Source organism: Talpa occidentalis, unplaced genomic scaffold, assembly GCF_014898055.3.
Source record: "Talpa occidentalis isolate TD23 unplaced genomic scaffold, MPIMG_talOcc4v2.1 talOcc4.7, whole genome shotgun sequence".
NCBI lineage: Eukaryota > Metazoa > Chordata > Mammalia > Eulipotyphla > Talpidae > Talpa > Talpa occidentalis.
In genome coordinates this window covers 121,386,267-121,405,175 of record NW_023605083.1, presented here as the reverse complement: position 1 = coordinate 121,405,175, position 18,909 = coordinate 121,386,267, and the positions used below count along the sequence as shown (strand labels likewise).

Genomic DNA, 18,909 nt, shown 5'->3' with positions numbered 1-18,909 from the left:
CTATGGAGTGCCAGGTGCGTATTTGAAAGTCACATTTACTCTTTCAGATGACCTTAGGAGTTAAGTATTAATATTGCTATTCTCCTCCCCGCCACACACACACCTTGGCAGACAGGTTTAGGCACATTAAATAACTCCCCAGGGTCAGAATTCGAAGCTGCTTGCACAGAGTCCAGTGTTTGAAGCACTGAGGCTGACTCAATGACTATTGAAATAAACATGCCCCAGAGTTGGGATTGTTTCACCTATATGGGCACCCCCACTGGTCTGTAAAATACACATTCGCATTCAGGAGGTCTGAGCTAGGCTGGTGATTCTGCAGGAGAAGCCCCCGGTAATGCCAACAGGGAATAGGGCTCCAAGCAGCAGAACAGGGTGGTATCTGTAACCGTGAAATGGGGCAAACCTGGGGGGACCAGAGATGACCTGCTTGGTGAGTCCTCACCTGCTTGATTAGGAATGCAGAATACACAGAGAGAACTAAAACAAAAGGATTTATTTATACAAGGAGTGAGGAAATGGGAGAATGAAGGAAAAGGAAATGTATTGGCCGGGGAACACATCACCGGATGCCTGACCTATCCACAAGATGGCGTCCGCCGAGTAGAGACCAGGGTGCAGTGGGAAGCCCACCAAAAGAAAAAAAAAAAGACCGGGTATGCCTGTGTTCCGTGTTTCAAGATCAACATGTTGGCACAACTCAGCAGGCTCCATTTAGGGAAGCAGGGGACTGAGTCTAGAACACTCTACCTTGGCTATGAGCCTCACCCACTGCCTCGGAGGTTGCGTCTCACCGTTCCTCTAACAATCTGAAAAACAAACAAAAACCTACTTGGGTGTGAAATGTGAAGTCCCAGGGGGAAAGGACCTACCTGGCTGGTGGGTCCTCATCGTGGGCTTAAAAATGGAGGATAGGACCCAAAGGCAGACACACAAAGAGAAACAGTAATTGTAGAACCAAGTTTAGCCAAGGTTTCGCCATTTTGTATATCCTCCACCTTGATATGTTAGTCCTTGTCCAGCCGCATTCCGGAGATAGTTTCAGCAGTCACAACCCTCACTCCACTCGGTGACGAAAAAGCAGACCACCCCAGCCGCCAATGAGGGCAGTCCTGTCCATAAATGGGACAGCATCTCTAACCGTCCAATCAGTTTGAAACTGGAACCGCGCACCAAAATGCCTTTGTAGTAGCCAATGAGTAATTGCCAGCTTCTTTCAAAATTCACGCCACTCGTGACCCTATAATAGACCCCTGCTTCCTCTGTTCGGGGCTCTCGCTATCTGCCACTGCGTTGGTAGGTGCCGTGAGCCCGGACTCGAGCCCGTAATAAACTCCCTTTTGCATTTGCATCAGCTGTCTTTGGATTCTTGGAGGCTATGCTCGCCGAGTCTGCTGATCTTGGGCACAACAGTAATAGGGTGAGTTTACATAGGTAGTGAGAAGAGGGAGAGGGTAGAAAGAGAAAGAGAGTTGGTGCTTTGCTGGTTAAATTGCTAGCGTTTGGTAGTTGAACTACTTGTGATTCAAGTTGGAGCCCAGTCTCTGCTCAGCGGATGCTCTCTGGGGTGGGAAAGGTTGCCACGGTCCAGCCTATAAAGTTTCTCTCAGTTGTCCCTTTTCTCACTCCCTACTTTAAAAAGTCCTGTTATTGTTCTGTGTGTCCAATTGAGTCATGTCCTGCATTCTTAAGCTTTCAGGTGAGGACCCACCAACTAAGTCATCCCCATCTCTCTGGGTATGCCCTGTTTCAGCTTGGCACCCAGTGTGGGGCCAGACACCCGAGGTTGGCCAGCCCAAGAATTTCTTCCTTGCCTTGGCCACCATAAGTGTGTTGCAATTGCTGAACACGTGGTGGGATTTTTCTGTCTCTAATTTGGAGGAGCTTGGTTTTACTTCAGCAGGGTTCTCTTTGTGTATATTTTGATTTAGACATGGGTTCAGTCTTTCAACAGTTCTAAGTTTTGGTTGGTTTGGGTGATCTGATAAAGTCTGGGGTATGGAAGTTGATTTTGATATTTTGGGAGACCCTGTGGGCTTACGCATGGGTCTGGTTTTTAATCTCTAACTTAGAATTTTTGCTTCCGGAGGGCCTCTTGGGTGTTTGGTGAGCATTTTCTACAGCCCTCTTTTTGGTTAGAGGTTGAGCCTTCTACTTTAGCTGAAAGTCAGCTTGGGCAAATTCTGCCTGACTGGAACAAGCTCAGGTGTAAGTCAATTCCTAAGAAGCATATGTATTTTCTTACCCTAACACTTCTTGGCTGTGTACTCATGGGGTCAGAGGGTCAAGATATTTTGCAATTGGAAAAATTTTGTAGATGTAAAATTTTCAGTTATATATATGTAAAATATAAATTTTACATTCCATCTGCAAAATATATGTCCCCCCATGAATTTGATTTAGCAAGGTCAGAGGCCCATTTGCTGGCACAAAGAGGAGGCAAGCAGCCCTCTCCTCACCCTGACAACTGTAAAGGGGAGAAACAGGAGGGGGTAGATCACTATTTACTGAAGACTATGAATCCACAAGCAGAGAACCCCTATCCAAGAAATTTCCCCTTTCCAAGAAACCAGCCCCTCCTAGGGAGGCTGTGGAGGCTTCACACTGTCTCTCCAGGACCGGACTGGACAGGCTTCCTCTCATACTGTTACAGGGGCAGGGAGAGGGGCAGCCCAAACCGGGCAAACCTGCCTATTCTAAATGGGTTCTGCCATCCGCTGCATCAACACAAAACATATGAGACTTTAATGGAAAGGAACTTTAATACAATTAGGAAACAATACAGGAAAGGCAAAGAATCTAGATTCTAAATCAAGTACCCAAAGTTACCCATCTCCTCATGGGTAAAACTCCATCCAAATGGGATTGGCCCAGAGCAAGGCCCCAAAGCCTGCCACAAGTCTAAAGCATCTTCCAGTGGGGACCCCCAGAAAAGGGTCAGAAACCACCAGAGCAAAATCAAAATCAAGATAAAAGCTGCCATTGTCACCTCCCCACGGGCCTTACCCACATCTCTGTCACCCCGTCCACGACCAAAAGACAAGCGCAGTTTCTTCACGTGTCTCTAGGCTCCATGCACCTCCTCCAGGTCTCCTCCTGGCTCCATCCTGTTTCCTTCCTCAGTCTCCTCTGCAGCAGCTTCTCTCCCTGCTCAGCTCCACCCTCCCTTGGGTGGGGCAGGGAACCTGGAACCTCCCCCCTTCCTGGGGACCACCCTGTTACAATACCAGACAAGGCAACTAATTTGGCCAAAGGAGTTACCCTGGAGTGGGACAGTTTTCTCTTCCCCAAATCCAGATGGGGAGACTGAACCAACAGGGGCAACTTGCAGGATACTGTTGGGCACACAACCCCCATTCCACCAAGGGACCCCCCTAAATTGGAGAAATTCCTTCTTTCCATAGTGTATCCTCAAGGAGTGGCTGATTGAATTGCTTCTATTTTTGCTTCCATGGGCCTACCTGGGTGCCCTACAATGCGTCTCACATACGATTGACCACGGACGAGCGCCACCCACCGGCTGGGAGGTTGCTCTTCACTTTTCCTCTCACAGGTGCCTCCAGGTCAATAGGAATTTTTATTGCGCTCAGCATTTGATCCCGTGAAGTTATTGCACTTCCCAGTTCGTAAAGATCCAGAAACTGCCTTAGTGGGGAATGGGGAGAGGAACCCCCGAAACCCATGAGTGGCGGTACTCCCAGCCCCAGGGGCGAGCCCAGCTGTCCTCCCGGCCGCGTGCGCGGCGCGCCCGCTTCCCGGGATTGGAGGCGCCCGCGGCCCGCGCTCCCCACTTTCCGCGCCAGACGGGCCCGCCTCTGGGGCGGGACGGGGCGGGTCTCCGCTCGGGAACCCCCGCCCAGCTGACCCGGCCGCTCTCCCTCCCGAGCTGCTGCCCCGCGTGCAGGGCCCGGCCGCCGCCATGTCGGGCCCGGTCGAGCTCTCCGTGCAGGACCTCAACGACCTGCTGTCCGACGGCAGCGGCTGCTACAGCCTCCCGAGCCAGCCCTGCAACGAGGTCACCCCCAGGATCTACGTGGGCAACGCGTGAGTCGCCGCTCCCAGCCCCAACCCCGCCGTCCCCTCCTGGGGCGCCCCGCCCACCCGAAAGCCGGGGCGGGGGTGTCAGCCGGGGCGGGTGGGGTCCCGGGGCGTGGTCGTCCCTCCGGAGCGACCGCCGGGGCCGGGCGGGGGCCGGGGGCGCCGCTCACCCCCGCGTGCGGGGCGGTGGGGCTGGATCCCGCCCGGGTCGCGCGCGTCCTTCGTTTTCTCCGGGCGCGCGCAGCCCTGGGGGCCGCCTGGCCCGTCGGGGGTCGGGCCCTCGCCGCCTCGGCTGGGGGCTCTGCCTTGGGCGGGGTCGGGGCTAGCACGTTCGCTGAACAGGTGGCCCTCTGTGGCCGGGCCGCTCTCCTGCCCGCGCGTCATGTGACAGCTGCCAGGTTCTGCAGTGAGGTCACCGCGGAATGTCTGCCTTCGCTGCCATGGCAACGGGCTAACGTCACAGTTAGGGCGTGGAATTTGCCGGGTCGGGCCTGCCCCGATTGGGGGGGGGGTGGGCTCCAAATACCCCCAACACCCCAAAGAAGGGGGTCCCGAGGACCCGGGTTTCTTCGCTCCTTCCGTCTCTAGATTTGATGTAGTTGGGATTCTAGAAAGATACAAGGATAAACCCCATAAGCACCTGAGCCATCATTTAGAAAAGGCTTTTGACCTTCCCGTCACGAGGAAATGATCTTATTATTTATTACTTAGGAATTCTTACACTGATTTACCCATTTTGTTAGTCAAATTACTAGTACGAACTTCTCAGTAGCAGGAGAGATCCCAGTGTTAACCACTCGGAGAGGTACCCAACTTAACAACCAAAAGCAAATGACCGCGCCTGTGAGACTTCAGAGAGGGCTTCTGAGAGGAGAGGAGAGCGTTGAGGACTCAGTTGCGGGCCCTAAGCGCTCTAGGCTGGGGACAGCCATGTTGGAAACACAGATCTAACCCCCTTAAGTTACTTAAGAGGACATGGTAACACTGAGTGGTTTGAGGGATTGTGAGGACATGGTCAGTGTTCCCAGGCTTGGGCGGCGACCTGCTGCTTACCCTGCTAAGGACTGCTGCAAGAAAGGGGTCACTGAAGAGGAAGAAGGGGCCCACTAGGCAGGCCCCAGCCTGACAGAATATGGGGTCCATCATTCAGTCACCTTATTGTGTCAGGCACGGTACAGTGTTCACGCATAGCTGTGACAGTGCTCATGGAAAATCTGTCCAATGTTGAATTAGTATTGGAGAAGGGAGTGACTTCACATTTGGTTATTTTATTGTTTTTTAATCAGCCACTGCTTTGTAATCATGAGCAGTGTCAGGAGCAGGGACAGCTAAAACAGAGACCTACAGTCTAAGTCCAAGGCCCCAGGAACTGCAAAGTTCCAAAGATAAGCTCCTCTCTAGCCACCCAAGCACCCATGGTAACCCTGCTCTCTTGGACATTTTGGCACTTGCCCTCATTTTTCAAGTGACAACCAAGGTCACGAGTGTCTGGTGGTAGCCAGAGTGACACGTGTTGATGGACATTGTAGAAAACACATCCCTTGCCCTCCAAGCAAATCTGACCTCGTGCACATGCACACACACAAACACTACACACACGTGTGTGTGTGTGTGTGTGTGTGTGTGTGTGTGTGTAGTGGTGGTGGTGATGTGTTTAGCAGGGAGGGTCTACTGAGCACCCACTGCTCACCCACCCATCACCAGCCCCTTAGCAAAATCAGGGCTCTTGATTAGGACTCACAGGGCAGAGAGGAGCCTTCATGAGCCACATTTCCCTGGTTTCAGGAGTGGCGGCTGACATGGATGGGGGAGGAGGCGTGAAGGGGACGGAACAGTGCAGGTGTGGGGAGAAAGCTCTCCTCTCTGCCACTCAGCAGCCCATGTGAGCACACGTACATCCTTCCACTGTCCTGTCAGGCCAGAGGCTAAGCTCTGTCCTTCCTTCCTCATAGGACTTTCCGTGACAGGCCAATGAGATTGTGTAGAAGATGTTTTGTAAAGTATAAACTGCTGTTTGAATTGGGATGTTGTGAGTTGAAATAAAGGAACCCTTTGACTATTCAGATCAAATGTTTTGTAATCCCCATAGTTCTGTCGGAGCCACTAACTCCCCCAGGGCTAACTCACCCAAGGCAGCTTCAATATGAGGCTGGTGGACTGTGGCAGGAGGGATCCCTCTAAGGGATGGAGGGGGCTGCTGTAACCCAAGGACTGAGGCTGTCCCAGGTGTGCCAGTTTCATTTTTCTTACTGATTAACACATACTCATTCAGCACATACCTGGCCAGGTCCCCTGCCAGTTGCGGACATACAGACCTGAAGAAGCAGTCATGGCTTCTCCCTCAAGGCACCTAAGCTGACTAGCACAATCAAGCACGAGATTAGCTGCACTGGCTGTGGTTTCATGCTCTGTCTATAGACTTACTCACTTAACACTCAGAAGAACCCAGGGAGCAGGAGGGAAACCCAAGATACAGGAAGTGATTAAGTGATTTGCTCGAGGTTGCCTGGCTGGTAAATGGCAGGGCTGGGTTCAGACCCAGGCAGTCTGGCTCTAGAGCTCACTTTGCCCCCTTGGCTAGCCCACCACCATAGGATAGGGAGAATGATGCCAAATGGAATGGAGGGGCAGCTGGGAAATACTGCAGAGGGTGAGTGTCCGTGGAGAAGGGCATTCCAGACAAAGGGAACGGCATGGGCTGTCTGGGCAGCTGCTAGTAACTAGATGGGACAGGAGTGAGGGAGGGGAGTCATAAGATGGGCTGGAGAAGCCAGCATGGAGGGTTCCTTGCTTTGCCAAGAGGCTTAGAATCTTCTGCATCTTCCGCCCCTTGGGTGAGTTAATCATCTGCTATTGTTTCCTGTCCAGGTCTGTGGCTCAAGACATCCCCAAGCTACAGAAGCTGGGCATCACCCACGTTCTGAACGCTGCTGAGGGCAGGTCCTTCATGCACGTCAATACCAACGCCAGCTTCTACAAGGACTCTGGCATCACCTACCTGGGCATCAAGGCCAATGACACACAGGAATTCAACCTCAGCGCCTTTTTTGAAAAGGCTGCAGACTTCATTGACCAGGCTTTGGCTCAAAAGAATGGTAAGGGACCTGCCACTCAGGAAGTGACGAGAGGCAGCTTGGACTGGACTTTCTAGAAAACAGGGCCATAACAGGCCTCCTCTTGGAACCTGTTGTGTCCTGTCTCCTGTGGTAAATAATCTAGAGCTTCAGGTGTTTGTGTTCACAAAGCTTCAGGTGTTTGTGCCACCTTTCGCACAGTGGCAGCCCTCAGGCCCTCGAGTTTGACTTGACTTTGACTGAGAGTTCAATTTCCAGCCACTTCCTCCTACACCCCCAATTCAGATGGCTTCAATGCTTTTTATTTATTTGTTTCCATAGTATTTCAATGATAAGATGTTCTGAGGTGATGCAGCTCCAGGGTGGCTGATTCAGCAGCTCAGGGGTTGTGTGCTGTCTCCTCTGGCACCTTCCGTGTTGGTGCTCCCCTGGGGGTCCTGAGATGGCTGTGGCAGACCCAGTCACCACATCCCAACAGGACAAGGTGTAGTGAAAGATGAGGCAGCCATCTGCTTCTTGTTCTCTTGTTTTATTTATTTATTTTTTAAGATTTATTTATTCATGCATATAAGAGCTGGGGTACAGGCCAGAGGTGTGGGAGGTGAGAGGATTCACCAGAGAGAGTGGGGAGCAGAACAGGCAGATCTACTGAAATACACTGCTGAGGGGAGCAGCAGGTGAGACAGGAGAGGTCTGCTGCGCCATGTGGGTAGCTCCCTGGCTAGCCAGACATTGAATTCAGGCCACAGTGGCTGCTGATAGCTTGATAGCACTGAGACTTTAATCCCTGAGCCATCAGAGAGGCCCCTTGTTCTCTTAAGAGCAAGGAGAGCATTCCCAGAGCCCTCCAGTGGAGTTCCCCTCACAGCTCACTGGCCTCTGCTGGGTCACATACCTGGTGAGCCAAGTGGGGCAGCCATCTTGGCTCTTCTGGAGGGTCAGCAAACTATAGCAGCTCCCAAACAGAGTGAGACTGGAGCAGAACTGCCAAGGTGCTGGCAACCAGGCAAGGTGTTGCAGAGAGAAACCTTAGAAGGTCAGCAGGGCAGGCTGGGCCACTTGCCCTTTCTGTTTTTAACTTGTTTTTCGCAGCAACTCCCTTTACTTTCGTGCTGCTTCCTCCAACCCCTCCTTCCTCTCCACCCCATATCTTCCCAGGGGAAATCACCCCCACCGAGAGTGATCAGCCTTGTCCCCGACTCTAGTCTGTCTTGGCTGCTCTGCTGCTGGTGCCAAGGTCTGCCCAGTGGACTGAGTTCCAGTAAGCAGGGTTTACTAGATGCTGGTTATCACATGTTTGGGGCTCGGGGGGAAGTTGGATCCCCCAGGAAATCTGTACATTTGACTGTCAGCCCTCATGGTCTTAAACGTGTCCCCTCCCTACCCCCATGGCCCCCAGCTGTACAGATGAGAACGAGGGGCCCAGGGAAGGGGATGGAGTTGGCTCTTCTCGTGTATCAATGGGCCATCCGTTCAAGGAACTTAGGGTTCCCTGACTTAGTTTCCTCTCTCCGTACGACTAGGAACATACTTTGATTTTTATGACCCTGCTGCCTTAGCTCTTGCGAGCTGGCGCATCAGTTTGGAAAGGTCTCCGCTGCTCCCTGCCCTGTCCTCTGGCCAGCTCCACTTTGCGCTTCACCCTGGGCATAGTGCCCTGTCTTCCTGCCCTCACACTGTGTCTCCCCAGCACCTGAGGTGGCATCAGGCATAGAGCAGATATGCTGCAGGTGGTCACTGACTCAGTCATAGAGATGAATTCCAGGGGCGCTAAGGCCAGTGGAAGCGCTTCTAAGACCCACTGGCCAAGTGAGTCAGTGGAAATGCACTGGGCTCCAATAGTGTGCCGGGAGCTGGGACCCACCTCTTTGGAGAGCCGGGGGCGGGGGGGCGGGGGGGAGTGACTGGGGGGGTGCTCAGAGGAGGAAGCAGTCATTCCAGCTGGGAAGGTCAAGGGAGGGGATTCACAGAGGGGGACTTTGTTGGCACCCCCTCACCCATCCTGCCCCCCCTTTTTCCAAATGATAGGGATGCAGCAGGGGGCAAGACAGACATCCTTGTCTTCCTGGAGCTTATATTTCAGGAGGAGGGGACAGTAAACAAGTGAAAAAGATAAACCGGGAGAATGAAGTAGGGAGGTGTGGGTGAGGGAGTAAAGGGGTGGGGTGGATCTGAGCCTTTAAGTGTGGATGGGCAGGAAAGGCCTTCCTGGGAAGGTGACATTTGAGCAAACACTTGGGAAAAGAGGTGTTACAGGTGCAGAGGCCGCTGGTGTGCAGGGAAAGGGGAGAGGAGTGGGAGCCAGATTTTGTAGGGCCTCATGGGCCCATGGGGCTGCCGTGAGAAGATATTTCTGCATGTGTGTCTGTGTGTATTTTTTGCCTGGTTTGTGTTTGTATTTCACACGTGTGTTCCATTTATTTTTGAAACTGCTCTGTTGAGGGATTCCTGAGTCCTTCAACTCACTTAAGTGTGCAGTTTGATAAGTTTCAACATTTGTATACACTTCGGGATCCATCACCCCAGCCATGGTGGTGTGCATCCCATCACCCCAGAGGTTCCTCATGTCCCTTTGTGACCTCCCCCTCCCCTGCCTCTCTTCCCCTGTTGCTAAGCCACACTGATCTGCTTTCCATCACTGGATGTCCGTGTGCACTTTGTAAGTTTCGTGGGGATGGAATCACAGCATGTGTGCTGCTCGCCTTCCCTCTCTGCTCAGCGCCCGCATCTCGGCCACTCTGCCGCATGCAGCTGTCGCTCGATCCTTTCAGATCTGAGTGGCGTCCCAGGCGAGGGAGGTGTCCCAGTTCCTTCCTCCATTTGCCTGTTCATGCACGGTTGGGTTCTTCATGGTTTTTTTTTTAAAGATTTATTTATTTATGCATACAAGAGCTGGGGTACAGGCCAGAGGTGTGGGGGGTAAGAGGATTCACCAGAGACAGAGCGGGGAACAGAACAGGCGGATTGACCGAAATACACTGCTGAGGGGAGCAGCGGGCAAGTCAGGAGAGGTCTGCTGCGCCATGTGGGTTGCTCCCTGGCTGGTCAGGGATTGAACTCATGCTGCAGTGGCTGCGGATGGCTTCATAGGTTGCATCTTAACCCTTGCACCACCAGGGAGGCCCCTCTTCATGTTTTTCTTGACTGAAATACATTTATACAGTGAAGTGCTCATGTGACAGGTGTGTAGCCCAGTGAACCGAACACACCCATGTACTAGCCCCCGGATCAAGAAACAGACCCTGACCAGCTCCCCAAGAAGCCCCCTTGCCTGTTTCCCCCACTACCCCAGCCCCGGGGTTACCGCTATTCAGACTTTCCACAGCACAGACCTTACACCTCCTGTGTGTTCCATGTTCTTGTCGATTGTGCGTTTTTATTATTTATCTACCATGCTGCCATTGTATAAGCTTTGGGGGTTTCAAACTTGGGGCTGTTATGGGTAGTGCTGCCTGAGAACCTGCTGGTGCATGGTGGGTTTTGGCGTCTGTGTGTGCCCTTTCCTGGGCCGTGGGGCTGCCTGTGATTAGCTGGAGGAGGTACTGCCACACCCATTTCCTCAGCAGTGTGCCTGTTTACACCCCTCTACACCCCGCGGACCAGGCCTGGCTGGCCCACAGCCTCCCAGTGCTTAGGGTTTCCTGCCATCTTCATTTTAGCCGTTCTGCTGGGTACAGAATGGCTTCATCTTGCACTTTTCCCTTGCACTTCCTGAAAGAGTTTTAACTGCAGTCCTGGGGTGACTGGATGTCCCCGGTTCACAGCGTCCCCGTTTCTTACAGGCCGAGTGCTTGTCCACTGCCGTGAAGGGTACAGCCGCTCACCGACTCTAGTCATCGCGTACCTCATGATGCGCCAGAAGATGGACGTCAAGTCTGCCCTGAGCATCGTGAGGCAGAACCGCGAGATCGGTCCCAATGATGGTTTCCTGGCCCAGCTCTGCCAGCTCAATGACAGACTAGTCAAAGAGGGGAAATTGAAACTCTAGGGTGCCCCTACCACTGCCTCCTCTCTGGAGGTCTGATGGGGGAGTCCCCGGTCGAGGAGTCCCGTGTCGCCATGTTTAGGAAACACTTACCCTGTTCCCAGCATCACCAGGCACTTGCCACAGTCTGTCCCCCCACGGCCCTGGGCCACTTCCCCCCGGGGGCATATAAAGGAGCTTGTAAGAGGGCATTCTCGCTCCTCCGTGTGTCCGGGGCCTACGATTTATGACGTCCTCTCCCTGAGGTGGAGGCACAGAGGGTGATTGCCTGTGACCTGCATGCTTCTTGATGGCCCAGGGCAGGAGGTCTGTGGATGTGTAAGGCCCAAGACACCTACAGGGGCCCTCAGGACCTCCCCACCCCCACTTCCCACCCCTCGCTCCTGGGTCTTCCCCTGAGTGGGGACCACAGCACCTAGAACCCTGTAAAGGAACTATGCAAACGCGGCCCTCTCTCCCCCAGCCCGCCCCAGTCTCCTCACAGCCATCTACACCCGTGCATAGGCAGAGGCGTGTCAGGAGGTCTGAAGCTGGTGTGAGGGCAGCCGTCAGTTGTTGGTGGAAATTTCCATGAAGAGACTGAATTTTAATTATTTCTTTAGGGTGAAAGATACCTAAACAAAGGGACCCTGCAGTGGGCAAACAAACCCTCCTGCAGGGTTCTTGTAAATCAAAAGTTTTTAAAATGTGAGCCTTTGGGAGGCTTGAGTTCCGAATCCACTGGAACATTTCCCCTGGCTGCTCTCAGTCACCGTTTGTTAGAAGAGCGGTGCCTTGGGCATGGTTTTTTCTTTTTTAGAAAACAGGGTGTTGAAGTCCAGCCTATTTAAAAACCCCACCATTTGGAGAATTACAAGGGTTTTGTCCTGAATTATAGTGTTGGTGAGCCCCAGCCACTCGTGCTAACTGCTTTTTGTCTCCGTTGCTATTCCAAGAACAGAAAGCGGAAGTTGGCCAATTACAGCGTGTGGGGGGTAGGGGTGGTAGTGGAGGGGGTGTCTCTCAGAAACACAGCCAGAGGACAAGTAGGGAGATGAGCGCTCCCAGGCTAACACCCTCCCCATGCACAGGTAGTTCTTCTAGCTCTGGTGCCAGAAAAGATCTGGGAGCCTTGGGAGCAAAAATGTCTCAGCCAAGCAGAAGTGAAATATGGCGGAGCCTCCAAGGGGGCCCTTACTGGTAGTGCAAACAAATGGAAAGAAATCACCTTTTTAAGGCCTTCTTTCGGATGATGTCGGAACACACTAGCACTCACACTCACTTGTGTGCACGTGTGTCAGAATATAGAAGTTTGGTTTTGAACACATCTGGTTGGGACTCTTCACGTTGTCTTCAGGAAAGCCATGAGGAGCTCCCACCTTCAGGCTCCCTGATGGTGCAGAGGTGGCCCTCAGCCGCGCCCCCAGTGCCCAGCACATTGGTGTCTGACAAAAGTGTGTTTAAACTTTTTTGAGCACCAAATATATGTAGGGTGTTGTTCTGGTGGGCATAGCACTTTCCTAGGAGCCTAACTTCCTGGTAGGATCACATATAAGGATTTGCAAAGGAGTCTTATCTGAAGCGAAATATCAGGGACTTTTGTTGAATATTTAAAATTCAGTTTTAAATTTAAATTCAGGCAGTGTTAATATGCCCAGGTGGGGAATGTGCCTTTTTCAGAGTTGACCAGGAGCTTCCGGCTAGGGTGAGGAGAAGCAGGCGTACCCGGGCCTCACAGGTGCATGATCTCTGGCCACTGTGGGTCCCCTTTCCGCTGTGACCGCAGCCACACTAAGTAAACTAGGACCTGTTTTCTAGGCCAGAGAGACCCACCTAAGTGAAATGGTCATCCTCTAAGTACCTCACAGTTTCCCTGTAACTCTCCCCACTTAATCTAATTTGACCCTCATAGTAACCTTATACATTTGGTAGAGTTTATTCATATATTGTTACCTTTTGAAAAAAGGAATCAGGGTTCATGCTTACAGAGCTCTGAAGGCAGAGCTGAGGCAAAGTTTCAGCTTTACTGCTCTTTAAGGCTGAATTCTTCCTCATACCACACTCTGGGAGTATCAGGCCCTTGCCCTAGCCCTTGTGCGCAAGGCCAGTCAGCTTTGTGGACATGATTCAGGCTGAGGTGCTGGGGGCCTCGGGATTAGAATGGATAGAGTTAGCACAAACCCAGCCCCGCTCCTGGAAAAGGAAGCACAAAATGTGGGTCCCCACTTGGGTTAGAATATGTGGATTTTCTTCCAAGACATATGCGACATCCACAAGTCAGAGCATCTGCTCTACTTCTGGAAGAGGCTGAGGGGCTAGACCTGGGGGTTCCTTCCCAGGCCTAGGCAGCAGTCAACCCACAGGACAGCCACAGCGACAGGTGAGCATGTCAGGTTGGTGTGGCTAGCTAACCAGGGTGCCTCAAGATCCTGGTGTGAGGGCATGAGGGAGACAAGGCCATAGGGAAGCCCCCTTACTTTGGGGCTACTTATATGCTGATACCCTGGCACTTCTCTGTAGTCTTTAGTCCCAGAAGCCCCATATTTACTTAAGATTTAGCTCCTCATTCTTTGAATAAAATAATATGTAGAAGCCAACACATGCCCAGCTGTGTGGGGAAGCTGTTCCTTGGCAACTTCCTCCCCCTGGGAAGTGGTGGAGCAGGAACTCAGGGTGCCCTTTCCCCTCCCCTTACCTGATCATTTGTTTGACTAGCAGAGCCCATCTAGACAAAAGGAGAGCACCAGACAGTTGCATGAATTCTAAAGCAGTTCACATTCCACAGGCTGGTTTGTTTCCCTGCCACTCTGAGTTATCTGGAGAGCAGACATCATCATTCATCAAGCAGGGAGACTCATCTAGAGGGCCCCTTGGGTTCCTTTCGGCTCTAACACTGTCGATTTCTCTAAGAATTCCCACTTGGAATTTAACTCCACTTGAAAAAGATGGGTTATGTAATAACATGGTGACCAGCAGGTGGCGTTGTCTTCCATCTGTGGTGAGGATTCAAAATGTTGGTGCCTCTTGAGTCACAAGTTAATGTTAAGATAACAAAGTTTTCATCAAAATAAGCACTGATTTAATGAGAATATGAACTTTTCTCACAGAAAATTTCCTTTGTTATAAAACCAGTGTAAAATATCACTAAAGAGCCAACGATGATGGTCCTTCCTAGTCAAGATTTTATCCTGACTGTAAATGGCGATCACCTCCAGTTGAGAGACCCAGTTGGTGGAAGCTTTAATTACCTCCTGTCAGCTTCTAGGGTAATTTGATTGTGAAAGTGTGAATTTTCTGGACAGAAAAGGGAAGCTATCCATTGGTTAAAAAATAAAGTTTAACGTCTGCTGTGTCACAAATCAGTGTTAAAACTAAAAGGGTAACCAAAATAAAGTCTTACATTACAAAGAAATGGTTGTTTTCCTACTCATGAGCATTGAATTTTCTTTTATGCTTAGCTTTTATGTTTGCTTTTTTGTTAACTTTTAAAAAATTAGCTTTCCTGAGCTAGTTAGAGGTTCCATAATGATCGTATTTATACAGGAGATATTTGTTGTCTATCTCTCCAGTGTTAAGTCCATTTATCCTGAATCCACATTCTCCATTTCTGAAGGCCTCTGCATCTGATAGGGTGATGTCTGTCACGGGTTGCCTCTAGTGAGAATCCCAGTGGTCCATTTAACTAAGGATTCCTTCTTATCACTGGTGTTTACTCTTAGTAATTTTCCATCTATCACCATCTCCCCCACACCCCCAGCCTGCTCCCACTTTTCCTTGTTTTGTTCAGAATTGAGCCCAATCTCTCTCCCCCACTGGTTCCTATAGCTGTCACCATAGTACCTTCTTGAGTAAAGTCCCATTTTTTAACAACCATGCTTTTTTGCTTAGCTTTTATGTTTGCATTTTTTAATTTCTAAAAATAATTATCAAGTTTTTGAGGACATGGGGCCCTCCAGACAGAGAGTGGTCATTTGAATGACCACCGGCTGGATGAATTGGGACCCTCCTTGAAGGGTCTGGTTGACCAGATAGAAAGAAGCAGAAAATTTTATCATGTTAGGGCTGGGTGAGCCATTAGCCTATTCTAAATAGCAAAATGAGTGATAGGAGCTCCTTAGGGCTCCTCTTGCCCTTGTCCCTCACAAACTGTTGGATGAGGAAATAGGGGATTTCCACTGGTGCCCAGACCTTGAACTCGATAGAGAACCAGTTCTCAACCGAGACTAAAGACAGGAGATTTGGACACCCCACAATGCAGACAACCATCCATAAACAGACCGCTCTCTAAATCCAGATACTGCATTCCAGCCACTGACCTGTGGGAGCAAAAACTGTTGAAAAGTGCAGCCAATACGGAAAATCCTCAATTTCTATGAAGTAGAGACATGGCTTGAGAACCAAGTGGAGAATGAAACTAGATGAACTTTAAGGTTCCTTTCAGATCAAAAACTATGATCCTGAGATGTCAAAGGCACATAACTGACCAAATTTGGCCTGTCCTCTAAAGTTTGGTCCAAATGCCATGCCCAAGAGTTTGGGAAGATTCCAGATCCACCCTGGGAAGAGATTGTTCTCTCCTCTAAAGGTCCAAAATGTGTTGTCCTTAAAAAAGACAATAAAAAAGGCATCTGAACCTTTTCTTAGTGGCACCAATCACTTTCTACCTGAAAGTGGAGCTATTTGGATGAAGAACTTTTATTCCCAGAGATCTGGGGTGCCGGTGTGTGTGTGGGGTTCAGTTCCTAGCTCCTGGAGACAAGTCTTGCTCATTAACTGCTTGCAGGAACTGGCAGCTAGGTAGAAAAGAAAACCAGTAAATCATCACGTAGAGAAACAGCCTGGCTAGAAACGGATGCACAACTTTTATTAAATTCAATTGACAAAATGTCAACAGCCCAAATCCCACATTGGCAGCCTTGTGGAGAAATGCAGTTACGGATTGAATTGCATCCTTCCAGAACTCACATGTTGAACCCTAACCCCTAGTACCTCAGATTGTGACCTTATTTGGAAGTAGGTTTGCTGCAGATGTAATGAAGATGAGGTCATTTCGGGTGGATCCGTATCCCATATGACTGATGGCCTTATAAAAAGGGGGAATTAGGCTTCAGACACGCACAGGGAGGACACCATGTGAAGATGAAGGCGGAGATCGGGATGATGCTTGTACAAGCCAAGAATGCCAGAGATTGTCTGCAAGCTGCCAGAAGCTAGGGGAGAGGCACGGAACAGACTCTTCCACGAAGCCCTCAGAAAGAACCAACCCTGCCAACACTTTGATCTCAGACTTCCAGCCTCCAGGACTGAGACAATAAACTGCAGTTACTGATGCCCCTGGGCTGTGGTGTTTTGCTTCAACAGCCCTAGCAAACAAGTGCCCATGTGCCCACTTTCATGGTGCTGGTGAAACCTGGGACCTGGCTGACTTTCTGGAGAACAATCCTGCAACATGTGGCAAACAGTTCATCCTCTCAGACCCAGCATTCACTTCTGGAAATAACCCTAAAGCTTAAAAAAAAAAAACAAAAAAAAAACAAAAACAACTTTGTGGAATACTACTCACCAATCAAAAGGCACAGATTGTGGATACATGCCACAACTTGGATGGACCTCCAGGGAATTATGCCAAGTGAAAAAAGACAACCCTAAAAGGTTACACAGTGATCAACTTCGTTTATCTAATATTTTTAGAATTACAAAATTATAGAAATGACAACAAATTGGTGATGCCATAAGTTGGGGTGACGTGGGGCACAGGAGGAGGGTAGGTGTGGTTATACAAGGACAAAGAGAGAGATCTGTATGAATTCTTTATCTTGACTGTAATGTACTAGAACCAACACAAATGTACACACACATGCCAGTGCAAGGAAAACGAAGGAAATCAGAGTGAAATTAGTGGATTCTATCAATGCCAATAGCCAGGCTGTGATGTTGTACTACTGAGTGAAAGTGGGTGAAGAGAACATGGGACTTTTCTCTCTAATTTCATCTCAAAATTAAAAGCTTAAAAAAATCACATAGGAACCTGTGCTACTGGAAGACCCGGTGCCCTCCTCTGCTGGCACCATGCAGCTCTCTCTTGCCCTGTGTCTGGTCTGCCTGCTGGTGCACTTAGCCTTCCATGTGGTGGAGGGAGTATAGTCCCGCTATGAAAAACAAGTGTGTGGACTGAGTAAATATCAAGATGAAATTAGCCTTAAGTAAAAAAAGCTGCGGGCGTTGGGCCTCCCTGGGGGCGCGAGGGGTTAAGCACCGCACTATGAAGCAATCCACAGACTCTGCTGCACGAGTTCGATCCCCAGCCAGCCAGGGAGAAACCCACATGGCACAGCAGACCTCTCCTGTCTCGCCCGCTGCTCCCCTCAGCAGTACTTTCGCTCCTTCTGCCCGTTCTGCTCCCCACTCTGGCTCCAGGGAATCCTTTCAACCCCGCATCTCTGGCCTGTACCCCAGCTCCTGTATGCATAAATAAATAAATCTTAAAAAAAAAACAACTGCTGGCATCATAGCAGGTGCCATTCTGTGAAAATCACAGCCACCCAGTGGCTGAGAACAATACAAAAGGAGGCAGATATTTTAGAGGTTCAAGTCCACGGGACTCTTTGCTTTTTTCTTTTTACCTTAGTTCATTTTTTTTTTTTTGCATTATTTCAGTTTTAAATAAAATAATAAACCGAATTCCCGAGTCTCGCCGTCCTCCGGCAGCGGCCTCTCCCTCCCGTGTCCAGCAGGGGGCAGAAGTGTCCCACGGGGAGGGTCCTCGCGGGCTCCGCTTCCAGCGGCAGGTGGGGCTGCGGCGTCCATGCCGCCCGCTCACGGCCTCTTGGCATCCGCACCGCCGAGTCCAGGGCAAGTGGGCGGTTGTCCGGCCAACAGAGGGTTAACGGTCCACATTCCAGAGCGTGGAGGTTCACAGACAAGGGGAGGGGGCTGGAGGGCCAGCTTCTCACAGCACCGCTGGCTCTGTTGGGAGCGATAGATCCCCCCAACAATGGCCACAGCTGTTTTCCTCTGCCCCGAAGGAAGCTGACTTAGGAAGCAGGTATCAGAGAGGGCCCTTCCTGCAGGGGCTGCTGTCTGGCTTGTAAAACTGTCAAGGCAGCTGCATTCATGTTTTGACTGATGGGCGATGGGAAGAAGGAGGGACAGACGGCCGCAGATGGACATAGTGACTTACAAGTTGAGGCAGGTGGCAAACGCCTCACAGAGGCTCTGCAGGTGGGGCGGGCTGATTCATTGCCCAGTGAACATACCAAGGGGACCTGGGCCACAGCCCTCTGCCCAGCCTCCCTCCCAGGGCCCGGCGGCCTGGCCAGCCTCCTCCTCAGTCCCCTGCATGAAAGCCTCCTTTCTTTTCTGGCACCTCAGGTGTGAACCTTCTGCCCTGGGTCTCTCCCCCTCCCAACCCCCTCACTCTGCTGGGGCTGAGGCAGCAATTCCTTTCCGTTTCTTTGTGGCTCGCTGGACTTGGGATGGCTTCAAGGAACGCAGGCTGTGGCCTGCACCAATGAGGTTTTCCAGACAGGACACAAAATGGTTTTTGAAAAGAGGTAATAGGCTGGGAGATGAGAAAAAAAGGTCAGCACTAAAAATGTTGCCTTGGCTAATGCTAAGGACAGAGTTGCTGTGCCTGCCACTCCTACCCACAGCCTGACCGGGGAAACAGCCGCCTTGGGCACATTTGCCTGCAGCTACAGTGTCCGGCGAGGCGCGCCTCACCACGCGCAGGACGCCCAGGAGCACGGGCTGAGGTGTACTCCTCGCCTCCATCACAAGAGCCTGCTCCCCGCCCTTTCGCCCATGCAGGCACCCCCGTGTGGCTTCAGTTTT

At 51.1% G+C, this 18,909-nt stretch overlaps 1 protein-coding gene across 1 annotated transcript; it reads left to right on the top strand.

Annotated features, from left to right (window-relative positions):
- Window positions 1-3,880: 3,880 nt before the first annotated feature.
- Window positions 3,881-14,479, top strand: DUSP3 (dual specificity phosphatase 3). The gene is made up of 3 exons (XM_037491589.2): window positions 3,881-4,044; window positions 6,907-7,133; window positions 10,895-14,479. Exons 1-3 carry the CDS (start codon window positions 3,920-3,922, stop codon window positions 11,098-11,100), a joined length of 558 nt encoding a protein of 185 aa, XP_037347486.1. The 5' UTR covers window positions 3,881-3,919; the 3' UTR covers window positions 11,101-14,479.
- Window positions 14,480-18,909: the final 4,430 nt, after the last annotated feature.